The 19,848-nt window shown below is 36.5% G+C and overlaps 1 protein-coding gene across 3 annotated transcripts in view; it reads right to left on the bottom strand.

The window, feature by feature from the left end:
• Window positions 1-19,848, bottom strand: part of SCFD1 (sec1 family domain containing 1) — a 108,181-nt gene that overhangs the window by 2,181 nt on the left and 86,152 nt on the right. For all 3 annotated transcript variants that reach the window (XM_003952459.6, XM_003314289.6, XM_009427617.5), the window contains 4 exons: window positions 17,619-17,672; window positions 14,217-14,269; window positions 11,682-11,715; window positions 11,041-11,106 (listed from right to left, as the gene is read on the bottom strand). In XM_003952459.6, the coding sequence (XP_003952508.3) occupies window positions 11,041-11,106; window positions 11,682-11,715; window positions 14,217-14,269; window positions 17,619-17,672 (207 nt within the window). The remainder of the gene's footprint in view (window positions 1-11,040; window positions 11,107-11,681; window positions 11,716-14,216; window positions 14,270-17,618; window positions 17,673-19,848) is intronic.

The following is a 19,848-nucleotide window of genomic DNA, read 5'->3' as shown; positions in this document are numbered from 1 at the left end:
TCACTAGTTAATACTTCATTCAGGTTTGGCTAAACATCAGCACCATGGATCCTGGTATTCTTGGAGATAAGCACAGGGGTACAGTAGCCCAGCTGAGATTAATCCTGACTTGTACAGTCCCCACCCTGGACCAAGCTTTCTTAACCAAATTACTCATCATCATTCTTTTCTAATCGTTTATTTTAAAGAAACACTGTAGTTTACCAAACATTCCAGTGCAAACTTGTTCTTAATCTTGTACAAGCTTGATGACCCCTTTACTTACTCTGTCAGTTAAAAATTGAACTTTATGGGCTGGGCGCGGTGGCTCATGCCTGTAATCTCAGCACTTTGGGAGGCCGAGGCAAGTGGATCACAAGGTCAGGAGTTCGAGACCAGCCTGGCCAGCATGGTGAAACCCCGTCTCTACTAAAAATACAAAAATTAGCCAGGTGTGGTGGCGCGTGCCTGTAATCCCAGCTACCCAGGAGGCTAAGGCAGGAGAACTGATTGAACTCGGGAGGCAGAGGTTGCAGTGAGCCAAGACTGCGCCACTGCACTCCAGCCTGGGTGAGAGAACGAGACTCTGTCTCAAAAAAAAAAAAAAAAGAAAAAAAAAAATCGAACTTTATAAAATGTACCAGTATATTGATTCAATGTAAAATTAACTCAATGTAGTTCTTTCTCTAACCAATCACCTTCCATCAAGAGAATACCTTGTGGTTTTAAGTCAAGTTCCCAATTCATCAATATTAGTATTATCAAATGTTTTGATAAAATCAGTCGAATTATTTTTTACCAATTATACCAAAGTTATACCAAATAGCATTTACATTGTGAGTTAGATTAACAACATTACTAAATAAATCAGAATTACAACAGTATTTTCTGGCACTTGCCCCTTATGTTGTGGACTAGTATAAACCAAGGGCCATGTTAGTTAATTCTGTATTGCAAGTCTCATGTAGGCATAGTCGCATGTTTAGTTTCATACTACGAGACTGTACTGACACAGGTTTCTAATGATGTGAGGAAGGCTGTCATAGACCTAGCTCAGTTCCTTCTTAATAGGGCTGAATGGTAGGGAAAAGATTAGGATTATTCAGGACAAAAAAACTAAAAGGGATTTAAAAATCCTCTCAGGACAATAAACTGGGGGGCTTAGTAGCTACTACAAATTTAATGGATCTAAAGGGCATCTATGAATAATATATAATGGTCAAAGACTAGATGCTTTGCCCGTATGATGAGAAAGAAGACAAGGATGTCTGCTCTTGCCTCTTCTACTCAACAATGTATTGAAGGTTCTAGCCAGGGCAGTTGCAGAAGATAGAAAAGAAGCAAAACTATCTCTATTTATAGATAACATGATCTTGTATATAGAAACTTCTAAAAATCCATTAAAAACAATTAGAACTAATAAACTCAGCAAGGCTGTGAAACGTAAGATCAACATATAAAAATCGGTTGGATTTTTACGCACTTGGAATGAGGAATCCAAAAATGAACTTAAGAAAATGCCTTTCGTCTTTGACAAAATTCAACAGCCCTTCATGCTAAAAACTCTCAATGAATTAGGTATTGATGGGACGTATCTCAAAATAATAAGAGCTATTTATGACAAACCCACAGCCAATATCATACTGAATGGGCAAAAAATGGAAGCATTCCCTTTGAAAACTGGCACAAGACAGGGATGCCCTCTCTCACCTCTCCTATTCAACATAGTGTTGGAAGTTCTGGCCAGGGCAATCAGGCAGGAGAAAGAAATAAAGGGTATTCAATTAGGAAAAGAGGAAGTCAAATTGTCCCTGTTTGCAGATGACATGATTGTATATCTAGAAAACCCCATTATCTCAGCCCAAAATCTCCTTAAGCAGATAAGCAACTTCAGCAAAGTCTCAGGATACAAAATCAATGTGCAAAAATCACAAGCATTCCCATACATCAATAATAGACAAACAGAGAGCCAAATCATGAGTGAACTCCCATTCACAACTGCTTCAAAGAGAATAAAATACCTAGGAATCCAACTTACAAGGGATGTGAAGGGCCTCTTCAAGGAGAACTACAAACCACTGCTCAACGAAATAAAAGAGGACACAAACAAATGGAAGAACATTCCATGCCCATGGATAGGAAGAATCAATATCCTGAAAATGGCCATACTGCCCAAGGTAATTTATAGATTCAATGCCATCCCCATCAAGCTACCAATGACTTTCTTCACAGAATTGGAAAAAACTACTTTAAAGTTCATATGGAACCAAAAAAGAGCCCGCATTGCCAAGTCAATCCTAAGCAAAAAGAACAAAGCTGGAGGCATCACACTACCTGACTTCAAACTATACTACAAGGCTACAGTAACCAAAACAGCATGGTACTGGTACCAAAACAGAGATATAGATCAATGGAACAGAACAGAGCCCTCAGAAATAATACCACACATCTACAACCATCTGATCTTTGACAAACCTGACAAAAACAAGAAATGGGGAATGGGTTCCCTATTTAATAAATGATGCTGGGAAAACTGGCTAGCCATATGTGGAAAGCTGAAACTGGATCACTTCCTTACACCTTATACAAAAATTAATTCAAGATGGATTAAAGACTTAAATATTAGACCTAAAACCATAAAAACCCTAGAAGAAAACCTAGGCAATACCATTCAGGACATAGGCATGGGCAATGACTTCATGTCTAAAACACCAAAAGCAATGGCAACAAAAGCCAAAATTGACAAATGGGATCTAACTAAACTAAGGAGCTTCTGCACAGCAAAAGAAACTACCATCAGAGTGAACAGGCAACGTACAGAATGGGAGAAAATTTTTGCAATCTACTCATCTGACAAAGGGCTAATATCCAGAATCTACAAAGAACTCAACTTTACAAGAAAAAAACAACCCCATCGAAAAGTGGGCAAAGGATATGAACAGATACTTCTAAAAAGAAGACATTTATGCAGCCAACAGACACATGAAAAAATGCTCATCATCACTGGCCATCAGAGAAATGCAAATCAAAACCACAATCAGATACCATCTCACACCAGTTAGAATGGCAATCATTAAAAAGTCAGGAAACAAGAGGTGCTGGAGAGGATGTGGAGAAATAGGAACACTTTTACACTGTTGGTGGGACTGTAAACTAGTTCAACCATTGGGGAAGACAGTGTGGCGATTCCTCAAGGATCTACAACTAGAAATACCATTTGACCCAGCCATCCCATTACTGGGTATATACCCAAAGGATTATAAATCATGCTGCTATAAAGACACATGCACAGGTATGTTTATTGCGGCACTATTCACAATAGCAAAGACTTGGAACTAACCCAAATGTCCATCAATGATAGACTGGATTAAGAAAATGTGGCACATATACACCATGGAATACTATGCAGCCATAAAAAAGGATGAGTTCATGTCATTTGTAGGGACATAGATGAAGCTGGAAACCATCATTCCCAACAAACTATAGCAAGAACAAAAAACCAAACACCGCATGTTCTCACTCGTAGGTGGGAAATGAACAATGAGAACACTTGGACACAGGAAGGGGAACATCACACACCGGGACCTGTAGTGGGGTAAGGGAAGCGGGGAGGGAAAGCATTAGGAGATATACCTAATGTAAATGACAAGTTAATGGGTGCAGCACACCAACATGGCACATTTATACACATGTAACAAACCTGCACGTTGTGCACATGCACCCTAGAACTTAAATTAAAAAAAAAAATGCCTTTCGTAACAGCATAAAAATATACTCTGAAGACTACAAAATATTATTGAAAGAAATTAAAGATATAAAAGGAAAACATCCCCTATTCATTGACCAGAAGTCTTAATTAACATTAAGATGAAAATACTCCCGAAACTGATCCAGAGATTTAACACAGTCTTTGTAGACATTCGCAAATTCTAAAATTCATAAAAAATTGCAAAAGACCCAGAAAAGCCTAAACAATAAAGTAGGACTCACATGTGTCCTGATTTCAAAAACATACTAAGGAAGCCATGATGATCAACACAGTGTAATACTGGTGCAAGAAAAGACCTATAGATCCAAATAATGGAATTGAGAGTTCAGAAATAAACCCATACACATCAAGTGATTTTCAACAAGGTTGCCAAAAAACCATTACATGGGGGAAAGAATAGTCTTTTCAACAGATGGCAGTGGAACAACTGGATATGCAAAAAGATGAAACTGGATCTTCATACCATATTTAAAAATTATACAATTCTTAGAGGAAAACTCAGGGTCAAATCTTTATGACCTTAGATTTGGCAAAGGATTCTTAGATATGCCACAAAAAGCCCAGGCAACAAAAGAAAAAAAGAGATACACTGGACTTCGCCGAAATAAACTTTTGCACTTTAAAAGACACCATCACAAAAAGAGAAAAGACAACCCAGAGAATGGGGGAAAAAAATCTGGAAATCATGTATCTGATACGGGATTTGTATCAATATTACATAAAGAATTCTTACAACTCAATCATAAAAAGGCAAAATAACCCAATTAAAAATGGACAAATGGACAAAGGGGCCAGGCATGGTGGTTCAAGCCTGTAATCCCAACACTCTGGGAGGCCAAGGTGGATGATGGTGGTGTGCGCCTGTAATCCCAGTTACTTGGGAGGCTGAGGCAGGAGAATCGCTTGAACCCTGGAGGCAGAGGCTGCAGTGAGCCAAAATTGCGCCACTGCACTCCAGCCTGGGTGACAGAACGAGACTCCGTCTCAAAAAAAAAAAAAAAAAAAAGGTCAAAGGATCTAAACAGACATTTCTCCAAAGATATACAAATGGCCAATACACATGTGAAAAGATTCTTGACTTCGTAAGTCATCAGGAAAATACAGATAACAAAGCAAGTGTTAGTAATGAAGTGGAGAAGTGAGAACCCTCATGCACTGCTGGGGGGAATGTAAAATGGTGCAGCTGCTTTGGAAAACAGTCTGTAGTTCTTCAAATGATTACAGTTACTAAGTGACGCAACAATTCCACTCTTAGGTATATACCTAAAAGAAGTGAAAACATACATTCACACAGAATTATGGTGGCCATTATCTATGGTTCCATGTGGACAGCAACAGGTCTTGTCTACAATACACACTCATTTGGATGTGTATACCTGGTAGCTGCAGGAATCACCTTTAACATTATTAGAGGCCGCAGCAGAAACAATTTCAATTTAGACCTCCTACTTATATATCATTTGATAAAGAAACTCACTTTACTGCAGGTGCAGTTCAACAATGTGCTAACAACCATTATCTACCACAGACTAACTTATATACCTCACCAAACACAAAGTATTGGAGCAAATGTTTGAAACACTTTTCAAAGTGGTAATGAGAGACAGAGTTGCATGATGGAATGTGTGTCAAAACATAAAAGGCATGAAATTAAAGGGGGACTCAACACTAAACAAATTATAGAGATACTTCAGGAAAAATAAGGGAGGGGTGGAGTAATAACACAGGAACTGATAACAATTTCCTCCATATTTCTGAACATTTTTCTTTTTCTCTGACTGATCATGTAGAACATGGATATGGATTACATTTACAAGCTCAGGAAGAAGGATCAGTTGCAAACATGACATGAAGATAATACCTCTAAATATAACTGTCTGAGGAATGATGGAATGGACTGTTTTTATTTTCACCTATCTAAGCTTGGAATTAATGTTTTTTTTTTTTCATCTTTCCTCACATGTGGACAAGACAGTCCTATAAACTTGTAGTTATCCACCTCAACATCATGTGACTGGGAATGGACGAAGCGGAAAAGCACTGGCCAGTCTCACATTGCTGTCAGCTCCACAGGTAAGTCCTCTTGCCGAATCTGATGGTCTCCTAACTCAAGGATCAAGGTCTGGGTAAAAAACTAACAACAGGAGAAAGGAGGAAAAGTCTTTACTCTCAGAAAGGGAGCCAATAAGTGAATAATGCAAAAGAGAAAGGTAACATTATTTTGGTATCTCGTAAGAGCCTGGGAGCAAGAGAATGCTCTTAGCTGTATTTACAGATGCCCATAAGACCTGATGAAATTGTCTCCTTTATTTGAAGCTGTCTAAGATGGGTTGCAGGAGATTTAATAATTTAATCTGTAGAATTTTGTCTGAATCTTGATGATGCTAATAACAAACATCTTGAGGATAAACACAGAATAATTCTAATGCTTGCCTTTTGGCTCCCATTGGTTTTATCTATTGTAGAGAACCACTTTTGGGAGGCAAAATTAGGACACGTTGTCTCTGAAATGCACACAAACGATTTTGTTGAACAACGAAGTCACAGACCACCACGTAACTATTAAACACAGTTATGATTTGTTAAGAAAGGTGTCCAGAAACACAGACATAAAATAACTGCTGCATTTCCAACTACACATAGTAACATGTGCTCTAATGCCTATGTACCTTGTTTCTGTGGGCGGAAGGCACTAAGGTTAAAAAAATTCTTAGTACTGAAACCAAGTAAAGGATAACTAGGTGGGCTTACACACTTATAGCCCTGATCTTTTGCTGAGAATAATTACTACTCATAAGACACTGTCTCGGGGAACTGAAAACTTTTGTCTTCCCTCGCCCGCCATCTCTCAAAAGGTTCCTGAAAGATTTTGGATCCAAAAGGTATATTCAAACTATATTCAAGCAATAAAAACTCAATGGCAACAACTTATTTGGTGGTTAAACCAATTTGGGCAGAAACACTGGCACAGTTCTATGAGTCCTATGGTAAGCCCGATTTGCCTTTAATGAAAAGAGACATACTGAGCAAGACGACTTAATGACCTACTGGTTGTTGACAAGAAATGTTATTTCAGGAGGAAGGGAAATGGTGGCAAGCAGCCTGGAAAAATGATAAAACAAACTCAACAGTTACATAAAGATGGGAAGTTACATAAAGATGGGAAGACACATGTACCCAGACTCAAGAAGGATTAAGTACGCTCCTCAATTAAAAGCCAAGGTAGTGCAAGGAAAATGGCCTGGTATTTTGGCAGAGCGAGCAAAAAGAATGAATTTATGGGAAACTTATGGTGCCTCAGTCAATTACAACATTTTGGTATATAAGCAAGACCTGATTTTGTTGAGAAAGATGAGAAAACATTTAGTAAGCAATCTAAATCATAATGTAATTGCTACTTGGTGCAAACGGTATCATTGGTGAGGTTCATATGAACACATCCTATGACCAAATGAATGAGCAAATGTATAAGGAAACTGAATTAAAATCCCTACAAGATGGTCTTCTGGTAAAAGACTAGATTATCAGAGAAATAACTAGATTAATAATTGTTATAAAATTTCACAAAACTCAACTTTCTGTGGTAGAAAGAGGTAAAACTGTCAAGCTTGTACATGATTAAGAACAAGTTTTCACTGGATTATCTGGTAAACTGCAATTTTTTTAAAAGTTATAATCTACTTCAGTAACTACAAATGATTAGTATTTTGGTGTTTATCTTCTTGTTTTTCTGTTATATAATGTAAAAGATGCCAAAAGAAGAATGATGACAAGTGATTAAAAAAGCTTAACCAAGGGTAAGAGCGTGTGGAATGCGTAAGTGTCTATTGCAACCATGTGTTTATCCCCGGGAACACCTGGAACCAGTCATGTTGCTAACTGTTGGCCAAACCTGAATGAAATGTTCTAACTAGTGATGAATATAGTCCTGTGCTAGAGTCAAGACTAGGGGGCAACTTGTACTAGCTTGTCAGCACCGTTTATAGAGACGGTTTGCATCTGGTTTCTGACATATTCCCTTGGTTTCTGCTTTTGAGCCTGGTCAAGCAACTTAATTTTTGCTATGAAACTAGAGGAGTATTAACCATTTCCACTTGAAAACTGGCACAAGACAAGGATGCCCTCTCTGACCACTGCTATTCAACATAGTATTGGAAGTTCTGGCCAGGGCAATCAGGCAAGAGAAAGAAAAAAGATATCCAAATAGGAAGACAGGAAGTCAAACTGTCTCTGTATGCAGATGACATGATCCTATATTTAGAAAAGCCCACACAGTCTCAGCCCAAAAGCTTCTTAAGCTGATAAACAACTTCAGCAAGGTCTCAGGATACAAAATCAATGTGCAAAAATCACTAGCATGCCTATACAACAGTAACAGTCAAGCAGAGAGCCAAATCAGGAAGAAGCTCCCATTCACAATTGCCACAAAAAGAATAAAATACCCAAGAATACAGCTAACTAGGGAGGTGAAAGATCTCTACAAGCAGAACTACAAACCACTGCTCAAATAAATCAGAGATGGCACAAACAAATGGAAAAACATTCCATGCTCATGGATAGGAAGAAGAAATATCATTAAAATGGTCATACTGCCCAAAGCAATTGATAGATTCAATGCTATTCCTATTAAATTACCACTGACATTCTTCACAGAACTAGAGAAAACTATTTTAAAATTCATATGGAATCAAAAAAGAGCCAAAATAGCCAGGGCAATCGTAAGGAAAAAGAACAAAGCTGGAGGCATCATGCTACCAGACTTCAAACTATAGTACAGGGCTATATAGTAGCCAAAACAGCATGCTACTGGTACAAAAACAGACCTACAGATCAATCAAACAGAACAGAGAACCAAGAAATAAGACTGCATACCTACAACCATCTGATCTTCGACAAACCTGACAAAAGCAATGGAGAAACGACTCCCTATTCAATAAATGGTGCTAGGATAACTGGCTGGCCATATGCAGAAAACTCAAACCGGACCTCTTCCTTACACCACATACAAAAATCAACTCAAGATGGATTAAAGACTTAAATGTTAAACCCAAAACTATAAAAACCCTGGAAGACAACCTAGGCAATATCATTCTGGACATAGGAATGGGCAAAGATTTCATGACAAAGATACCAAAAGTAACTACAATAAAAGCAAAAATTGACAAATGGGATCAAACTAAAGAGCTTCTACATAGCAAAATAAATTATCAACAGAAAACCTATAGGATGGTAGAAAGTTTGTGCAAACTATGCATCCAGCAAAGGTCTAATATCCCGCATCTATAAGGAACTTTACAAGAAAAAACTACCCCAGCCCAGATACGGTGGCTCACACCTGTAATCTCAGCACTTTAGGAGGCTGAGGTGGGCAGATCACTTGAGGTCAGGAGTTCAAGACCAATCTGGCCAACATGGTGTAACTCCGTGTCTACTAAAAATACAAAAATTAGCTGGTTGTGGAAGGGTGCGCCTGTAATCTCAGCTACTTGAGAGGCTGAGGCAGGAGAATCGCTTGAATCTGGGAGGCAGACGTTGCTGTGAGCCGAGATGGCACCACTGCACTCCAACCTGGGCGATGGAGTAAGACTGTCTCAAAAAAAAAAAAAAAAAACCCATAAAAAAGTGGGCAAAGGACATAAACATTTTCAAAAGAAGACATACATGTGGCCAAAAATCTTATGAAAAAAAGCTCAACATCACTGATCATTAGAGAAATGCAAATCGAAACCACAATGAGATACCATCTTACACCAGTCAGCCTTTTTTTTTTTTTTTTTTTAAGATACTGGTGAGGTTTTGGAGAAAAATGAACACTTATACACATCCCTTTTTGGAACACTGATGGGAGTATAAATTAGTTCAGCCATTGTGGAAAACAGTGTGGTGATTCCTCAAAGACCTAGACAGAAATACCATTCAACCCTGCAATCCCATTACTGGGTATATACCCCAAATAATATAAATCATTCTATTATAAAGATGCATGCACAGGTATGTTCACTTGCAGCACTGTTCACGATAGCAAAAACATGGAATCAACCTAAATGTCTATTGATGTTAGACTAGACAAAGAAAATGTGGTACATATATACCATGGAATACCATGCAGGCATAAAAAAGAATAAGATCATGTTCTTTGCAGGGACATGGATGGAGCTGCAGGCCATTATCATTAGCAAACTAACTCAGGAACACAAAACCAAATACTTCATGTTCTCATTTATAAGCGGGAGCTAAATGATGAGAACACATGGACACATCAGAGGGGAACAACACAGACTGGGGCCTGGTGGAGGGTGGGAAGAGGGAGAGGATCAGGAAAAATAACAAATGGGTACTAGGCTTAATACCTGAGTGATGAAATAATCTGTACAACAAACCCCGTGACACGAGTTTACCTATGTAGCAAAACTGCACTTGTACCCCTGAACTTAAAAGTTAAAAAAATAAAAATAAAAAACCTTTGTACAAGACCACGGCTCTTCTGAAACTAAGGTATCTCACATATATCTTGGTGGTTCACGATGCAAAGATGAAGCGTGTCCTATGAAACAGATAGACTCCCAAGAGCAGTTATTTGTTTTGGAGCTCTGTGGCATCTGCCTGTGTGTTTTTGTCTTCATTGTACCATAACCCTCTACCATTATTAGGGCCATACATGACATAAGGTCATAAAGAATGATCTTTATTTAATGTTAAGTGAATAAGTGAAGATTACAAAATGACATCCTAAAAATAGCTAATTCTGTTGCCCCTGAATTTTAAATAGTGTTTTTCCTCTTCAAAGTATGCCCCTTCCTTCCTTCCTTTTTGCTTAGCTGTCTGCCACTCCCTGCACTCCCTTTCATCTGCTACCTCTATAGCTCCTGTTTGCTGAAAAAAACAAAACAAAAAAATCCAAGTTTATTAGAAGTATGTCACTGATTTAAGCTAATAGGATAGGAGTAAAGTGCATATTATTCAGATAAATGAGTTTTGTAAATCATTTCACCACGAGAGTTTTTTTTTTTTGGGAAGAGGTCTCTAAGCATTTGAAGTTATATTAAGACAGGTAGCTGCAAAGTGCATTATATCAATAAGATACATTGTTTTCTAGATTAAGTACAATTTTAGGCCAGAAATGAATGTGACAGGAATAGGAAAACAATAAACATTTAAAATCATATATGCATGATTTTAAAACTACCTTTTAGAAAAGAAGTATAGAAGGATCAGGATAGCCATCAGAGTATGCTAGTGTTCTACCTATGAAACCATCTAACAACAGAATAAAAAGGCTAAATAAAATGTACCTTTATGTAGTCAACAAGATTCTGATATTCAATGTAGTTGCCTCCTCCCACCACAAAAACAATGGCCTAAAATGCAAACAGATTAAAAAAAAAAAACACAGTTTTTAGTCTGAAACCTATTCTAAAATTAAGGTTAAAAAATGCTAGCCAAAAGTCATATTCTAAGCCCCTGATGCTATTTTAATTATTAAGAAATGTTTCTAAAAAGTCAATTTATAAATTTCTAATGTCTCTTGAGTAGTATGAAGAAGAGATTTTTCAGAAACAATTTAGAGGAAAATAACTATAATTTCCAATATATGTTATTTACTGTATTTTTTACGGAGAAGCTTCTTTGTATTTCAAATGAAAACAGTCATAGTATCTTCACAAATGTTTGGAATCCAATTTCAGAAAAAGGTTCCACACATGTAAAACTCTCACTGCAATTTGAAATACTTCATTTCCTGTGAATTGTCAGTTATTTTTAAGCTTAAAATATTATAAATATAAGCAGCTTTATAAATTAGAAAAATATAATTGCTAGGCCAAATTACCATACACTAATCATCATAAAGCCATGTTTGGGACAGACAGTCTTCAAGATTGGTCACCTTTCATCTTCCCTTTCTAGGAACAGAGAATTTTTATATGAAACTTACCTCTTGGAATGGATTTTTATTTCTGGGAACTGAGCTGTAATAAAGAAAAACCGTACTGAAAATTTCACCCATGGCTTTTATTATGAATAAAATAGGTATGGGAAATACACACACATGCACTATTAGGTAAGTATTTACAATTCTACCTCCTTCACCTTCTTAGAGGGGTGGGTCCTTTAATTTTGCTGAGCCAGGTAGTGAACTGGGTTTCATAAGAAGCAGCTAGAAAAGGGAGATATCTCAGAGTCTAAAAGGAAATGGGTCAACCCTATTACTTTAAAATAAAATTCTAGATGACTGAGCAGCAACTCCCATGAGGAGGAGCGTAAGTCTGGGTTTGTGGTGAATGGATAAGGCATATATTTTATGTGGTAAATTTTTACCAAACTCAATATTATATATAGTTTGTGGGTATCTACATTTGTGGAAAAACTATATAAATACATGTATGGGAAGAATAACAACTCAGGAAGCAAACGGGGAAGGGAGGGAGGGATCTGAATTTTGCTGTAGCTTATTTATTAAAGATCTCTTAGACACCAAAGTATTATAAAGACATTTTTCAAAGCTTTTGCGAGTCTAGACTTACATATTTGAGTGCTAAAACAGGCTGTAGAGTATGACTTAAAAGGACAACTTAGATTTTCCCCTAAGTAATTTTTGAAAATATCAACTGAGAAAAGAGGGCTATCATAACTTTCCTTAATTGTTCAGAGGCTGATGACACAGTTCTATCATCTTTTCCTCATTTCTATGGCCTGTCTGAATATTCCACAGAAGAAGCTACAAGTCCACCTGACTGAAATGCCTCTTCAGTGTTCCAGTTCCTTAAACAGTAGACATGGATGAGGAGAGGTAAGACTTATAGAATAGTATTACTAGTTATTAGTCACCAAGATTTAACTGTGATGGGATAGCTCAGGAGAAGGCTCTGTTAAAAATGAAACTCTAAGCTTATCTGTCTTATCAATGCTAATATTCTTCCTCATTACCATGCATAAACTACATTAAGGATTAAATATTTCTCAGTGAATTTCCAAGAAGCCAAGTATAGTCTCCCTTGATATCCATGAAGGACTGGTTCCAGGAACCTCCATAGACACCAAAGTCCACAGATGCTCAAGTACCTTATGTAAAATGGTGTAGTGTTTGCATATAACCTACTCACATCTTCCTATATACTTTAAATAATCTCTAGATTACTTATGATACCTAATATAATGTAAATGCTATATAAACAGTATTACAAACTATATAGTTTACACTGTATTAGGTATTGCTTAGAGAATAAACACAAGAAAAAAATAGTGTGTACATGCTCTGTATAGATTCAACCATCTGTTTTTCCCCCCAAATATTTTCGAACCCTGATTGGTTGAACCCATGGATGAGGAACCCACGCATATTGAGGGCTAACTGTATATCTACTTGTTAGCTAAATGCAAGGAAGGAAAAAATGTAAGCTGGAGAATCATTAATATAGGAAAAAGTTGCTAATCCATTGTTGTAAAGTGTACAATCAGTGGTTTTTAGTATATTTACAGAGTTGTACAACCATCACTGTCTAATTTCAGAACATTTTTATCACCCCTAGAAGAAGTCCTGTACCCATTAGCAGTCAATCCTCATCCCCCTTTCCACAATCCATTCTTTGTCAAATTCTCTCTTGCCAACAGCAGCTGCTATTGGCAGTTCTTATGCAATTTTGGTGATATTTCTGGTAAATTCAGAAAAGGGAATAACGTTTCAAGTTATCAAACAATTTAATCTAATGACTAGATTATTTTCACACCATCTACAAAGATACGAAAGCTTGGGATACAGCAAATGTAAAGTTCTGAAGATCCCAAACATAAGGAACAGGCAACAAACTAGCTTCACTAGCTTCATCTAAGTTTCAGTGCTACAGACAAATCAGTCCAAGGCAGTTATTCCCGCCCCCCACCCCCCTGCCCCCAATTCTGCCTATTCTTTTTCTGTATCTTGTAGGCTATTTGTCATACCACTGCTAATTAAATCATGAAAAATAATATCCATAAGGATATCTTACCATCCAATGTCTGTGATAAAATGCAGAATTTATTTATAGAATGTTTCATTGACACAAGGTGTTATACAGCAATGGTTCCCAGTGACTTTAATTTTATGGACCAGTTAAATAAAAAACAACCAAACAACTGGTATCCAATATAAAGCTCCTATTTTTTTCAATTGGTCCAATAAGAATATTCATTTAAAAACACGTTATCGAAATTTCCCTCACCCACAATTAGTTTCTAATACCTCCACCATTTCATAAAAACACCAGTAAACGTCTAAATGGATTTGTGTGTGTGTATATGTGGAAGGAAAAACATCTAAATGCCAAGTATCATTACTAGAGATATCTTTGGATAATGAGATTATACATCCTTGTTTCCTTACGAGTTTTCCATATAGTTTGGATTTTTAATAAGCAGTACTATATAATAAAAAAATTATTTCCATTCTCGAGGGGAAAAAATCCACAAGTTAAACAAGACAAAAGCTGCTTACCTGTCATTGCCCCGCAGCATTTTGGGATCAAAATATCTATAGTCATCAGTTTCCTATTAAAAAAAATAGAACTTTACCATGACTGTGGAATTTCTCTTCAGAAGGTCAGTTTGGCTTAGAGTATCCTATTTTAATGAATCTATCAATTTTGTAGAATGTATAACAACCACCCCTAATACTTAATGAGCACTTACTATGTGCTAACCTTTATTCTAAGTGCTTTAGATGAAATTACTCAATCCCAATAATGGTCTATCAGGTTGTTACTGTTACCCTCATTTTTCAGATTGGCAGTCTGGGGTAGAGAAAAGTTATGTAACTTTTCTAAAGTCACATGATTAGTAAGTATGGGACCTACAGGATTTGAACCCAGGCAGTCTATTTTCAATGCCCAAGTTCTTAATTACCATGCCAGAGAAACTAATTCTCTTCTGGAGTATTGACAGGACTATCAAAACCTGATTCTTGACAAATATGCGACACATGTTGCTACTATTTAGTCCTGTACCCAATGGGGTGGACACTGCTAATCAATCATAGCACTCTCAGTAAACCCAAACATAGTGTAAGGATCCTTCAACACTTTGCTCCAAGAAACCACTACCAGCCAGACTTACAAGGCAAGATAACCTATCTGATATCCTGCCTTAGTTTTAATTTATTCAATTAAGAAATGAAAGGAAAACATTTAATAAATGAACTGATAAAAATGCATCTAGAATTAGATTACAGCATTTCAAATGGATACAATCAAGATTATTTATCAGGTCTAACTTAGTATACTTTGCTAATCTCTTTAGCATTTTGCTAATCTCTTCATTGCCTCCAAATCAATTTGTCCATCTGGGAACAGGAGAAGGATGATAATGCAGGCAGCTGCCTCACCTAGCAGATGAAGAAACACTTTCAAAACAGAAAGTTACTTTTTCCTAGTTAAGTAAAAAAATATCCATCTGCAATAATATGCCTTGAGTTATAAAGTGAAAGTCAAGGGAACTGATCAATGAACTTTCACAGCTTGGAAAACATTTCAGTAAGATCCACAAGGTAGCCATCCATGTGTTTATGACAGAGAAATGTGGAAGGAATGTGTATGCTGGAAATGAGCACCAAGCAGGAATATAGCAGTAGTAGGTTTCTGGTTCCAATTCTGCTACTAAAAGTAGTGTGACGTGGGAAGTCACAACACTTCTTGGTTGCCTCTCCTCCACTGTTAAGATGACTTGTTTCTTTAACTCTCTAGTTCTGGGATTCCATGAAGGGAATGATTCTTGCCCTAATCAATACAGCATAATGGTAAAAAACTTGGCCTTTAGTTAAAATCTTCAGTTTGACATTTATTAGCTGTGTGTCCTTGGGTAAGTTACATTGCACTACAGTGTCCTCACCTATAAAATGAAAATAATAATACTAGTACTTTTCTCAGAAAGTTCTAATGAGGATTAAGTGAGATAATAGGTGAAAAATGCTTTTTTTTTTTTTTTTTCGTTTTTTGAGGCGGAGTCTTGCTCTGTCACCCAGGCTGGAGTGCAGTGGCATGATCTCGGCTTACTGCAAACTCTACCTCCCAGGTTCAAGCAATTCTCCTGCCTCAGCCTCCAGAGTAGCTTGGATTACAGGTGCGTGCCACCATGCCCCACTAATTTTTTGTAGAGACGGGGTTTCACCATGTTGGCCAGGCTGGTTTTGAACTCCTGACCTCAAGTGATCCGCCTGCTTCGGCCTCCCAAAGTGCTAGGATTACAGGCTTGAGCCACCGCAAAATGCTTTGAATGATTTCTGGAACATGATAAGTACTCAATAAATGTTAGCTATTATCATTATTACTGTCATTATTTTTCATCTCAACTTCAAGATTAGGGACAGTAACAAAATATCACAGAATTTTTTCTTTCTTTTTTTGAGACAGGGTCTCACTCTGTCACCCAGGATGGAGTGCAGTGGCACAATCTTGGCTCAATGTAGCCTCAACCTCCTGAGCTCAAGTGATCCTCCCACCTCAGCCTCCTGAATAGCTGGGACTACAGGTGTGTATCACCACACCAGGCTAATTTTTTTGTATTTTTTGTAGAGACAGGGTTTCACCACATGGCCTAGGCTGGTCTCAAACTCCTGAGCTCAAGTGATCTGTCAGCCTCGGCCACCTAAAGTGCTGGGATTACAGGCATAAGCAAACATGCCTGGAAAATATCAAAATTTCTTAACCCCCTGTGTATTTGGCACCTGTCTAAAGCTTTGCATTTACTTATATTTTTAATCTTTATAGTTGCTTGGCATAGGATCTTCTGGAAGTTTATTGCCTATTAGGAAGCAGTATTCTGTAAGTCAATTCGTCATAAATGTATACCTCTCTTAGGCTTTTCAGGAAGAACCCTTTCTTCATGTATTCTAGGATGTAGTGACAAAGTCTATTATTACTTCATTGTATACCACTTTATCTGTATTGATTCTCAGATGGAAGAATCCAATCCTTTTTAGTTTATCATTATAAATGATTCTCCCATTCCTAATATTAACTGCCCTTTTGAGATGTTTTATTACACTGTATCTTTGTTTTCACACCAGTGAATTTTAAAATTTGTTAGTTTCTTGTTATTACAGTCATGTTCTGACAATTACAAAAAAGGTCACACTCATCTGAAGACACTGTTCTCACTCTTTCTTAGAATTGGAATCCTAAGCCTCACTGCCAAATCTATAGGGTTTTAGATAAACTCAAACCAGGGTTTTGATGTCGGTAGGCTCATGCTGCCTGTTTTTGATTCCAGATTTTTGTGGTAATAACCACCTTTTGGTTGCGACAGTAACAGGATGGGATGTTTTATGAAACAGATTGTGATGATTTTTACATTCCTTTCTTGAATTACAAACAGATAGCTTAGAAACCCATTCTTTAAGTCAATGCTAACGGTATTGACCCATTTGTCTATTCACCCAATGATTTCATTGTCAATTTACTTCTTCAGCCCAAAAGAATTTAGTGCCCTGTAAACATATGTACTTAACATTTTTACTATGCACTTCTTTCCTAATTTAACTTTTATAAAATTAAATTGGTTTGGTACTCTTTATACTATATCAACAGATGCTCACTGGTTCTTTTTTCATTTATAGAAATTTGTTCCTTAGGATATATTTTACATTTAATTATACATATAGGATATAATCTACATGACATTTGAATGAGAGCTGGCCAGAATGGGTATGGCAGCTGAGAAAACCAATTCCCAGAATCTGTGATAATGGCTAAAAAAGGCTTCTTGAGAACATGGACTCTTCCTTTTCCTCATGTATTCTGCTGTGATTAAGCTCACAAGGAACTCAATCTGATTTTATCCTCTTTCATACTAGTCAGTTTGACACATTCGGGAATTTACACAAAATATGTTATATGGTACTCACGGGGTTTGACTTCATCTCCATAAGATTGTCCAAAATACGAGTAACAGGTAGATTCTGTGGAAAAGTATTTTGTTAAATATTAGAATATTAAACCAAAGTTCTTCTCTATTAAAACCTGATCATTCTACAGTTAAGTATGCTTACCTTTCAATTAAACACATTCTAAGATTAAGTAGTCTGTGAATGGTAAAGGTGATGTCAAAGATGTAAATACTCTTGGCACTACTCAAGTTTCCACAGGAAAATATAATTCTAAGTAAAATGCTTCTTTAAATGTATAGGTGTATTCAGGTTTTAGTACAAATACATGTTTGGGCTTTTTACTTTGTTGGGTGTTTGCTTTTAATACTAGTAACTGCAAGCTTTTGTTTTGATCAAACAAGAATCCCGTTTTTTTTTTTTTTTTTGGTTTTGTTTTTTTTTTTTTTGAGATGGAGACTCGCTGTCGCCCAGGCTGGAGTGCAGTGGCGCAATCTCAGCTCACTGCAGCCTCTGCCTCCTGGGTTCAAGTGATCCTCCTGCCTCAGCCTCCCAAGTAGCTGGGAATACAGGCTCTTGCCACCATGCCCGGCTAATTTTTATATTTTTAGTAGAGACAGGGTTTCGCCATGTTGGCCAGGCTGGTCTCAAACTCCTGACCTTAGGTGATCAGCTTCCCAAACTGCTGGGATTACAGGCGTGAGCCACCATGCCTGGCCAGAATCCCACTGTATTTTTTTCATTTCCTCTCTGTGGATTATAAAAGTTCTCTTTAAAAATAAAGTAACTTTTAAAGTTCGTGAAAACGTATGAGATTAAATGATGTAAGAGTTCGTTCATTTCTAATAAAAAGGTATTTTTCGTACTTAGGAAAATGGGTATATGGATACACAAACAACTTTATTGACCATTTTTATTTTGCCTGGGATAAGTTCCAAGTTTTCAATGTTGCACTGCATCATCTTACAGAACAGATTCCACTTTGAACACGAAATGTACAACACAGGTGCTGGCAAAAGGTTGTCTCCTGACTTGTTTATAGGCTGTGGCATAAGAAGTACTGTTACATTTCAGTCTGACAAGTTTTATTATTTTGAACACAAGTCAAATTTAGAAAATTTAGAAAATTATGGCTATTCAAAGTGCATTCCTAATGAAGTGTTATTCTGTTCATTTTCAACTGGTATTTCCTTTGTGAATTGTACAGGATGTTCTGAAGAGAACAGTCTTGTATCTATTGTACTTTATGTATTTCAGAGACTTCATACAACAAAAACATTCAATCTGATTGTTTATAGATCAGATAAAAATCTATAAATAACACATTACTATTATATAAGGATTTTCCATTTTGATAACACATTACTATTATATAAGGATTTTCCATTTTCTTAGATCATAAAACATTTTATTGTTATTAAAATGGACTGTCACTAAGGATACTGCTGCCTTCCCTAGACTGGTAAAGTAAAAACCTTTTAAGATTGTCTCAGGCAAGTAAAATTAAAATTAAAGCTATTTCATTTGTGTTGGCTAGGTACTTTGAACATAAATACAAGCATCAAATGTTCAAGCTGTCTGAATATACTTCTGAATACTATTCAGATTTTTTTTTTTTAAAGGTGGCTCAAAATTTTACCTTTTAAGTTTTGTTTCAAATAAAATTGAGTCTGTTCACTTAAGAGTGAGTCTAAACCAGTTTCTCTAAAGAGTAACTGGGTGCAGATTTAAATGTGCTTTAAATAAAGATTTTAAAATGCTTTATCCAAAAGAGAAAACTATAGTTAGGAATTCCAAGTAATACCAACAAAAGATAATGAAGTACTTTGCAACATAACAAGAATAAATAATTAAAAAATTATGGAACAAAAGAACATTGTAAATTGTTTTGTAAAATTTTACGAAAGTTGACAGCTTTATATCAATTTCTCTATTTACACTGAATTCTGTGTTTATCTTCCTGCATTGTACTCTTAGATCTATACAATGGAGGAAAATTTAGAAAAGGTTATATATAATGATAAACCATAAGGGTCATATTATTTTTATTATATTTGTGAAAATAATTGGAAGTTTGAATATGCATACCAATATTCCATGATAAATCTTTATTTAGTCTAAAATGAGATTTTCCTAAGGATACAATTAAATTTTACTTTGTGTTTTATAGTTCTGCTATATCTGAAGACAAGTCTGCCAAATAGGTCATTAAGTAACATGAGAAAAATTTCTTTCCAGCAAAATTGTTCAA

The sequence above is a fragment of the Pan troglodytes genome, chromosome 15 (genome assembly GCF_028858775.2).
Source record: "Pan troglodytes isolate AG18354 chromosome 15, NHGRI_mPanTro3-v2.0_pri, whole genome shotgun sequence".
Taxonomy (NCBI): Eukaryota; Metazoa; Chordata; class Mammalia; order Primates; family Hominidae; genus Pan; species Pan troglodytes.
This window is presented reverse-complemented; position numbering and strand designations above follow the sequence as displayed.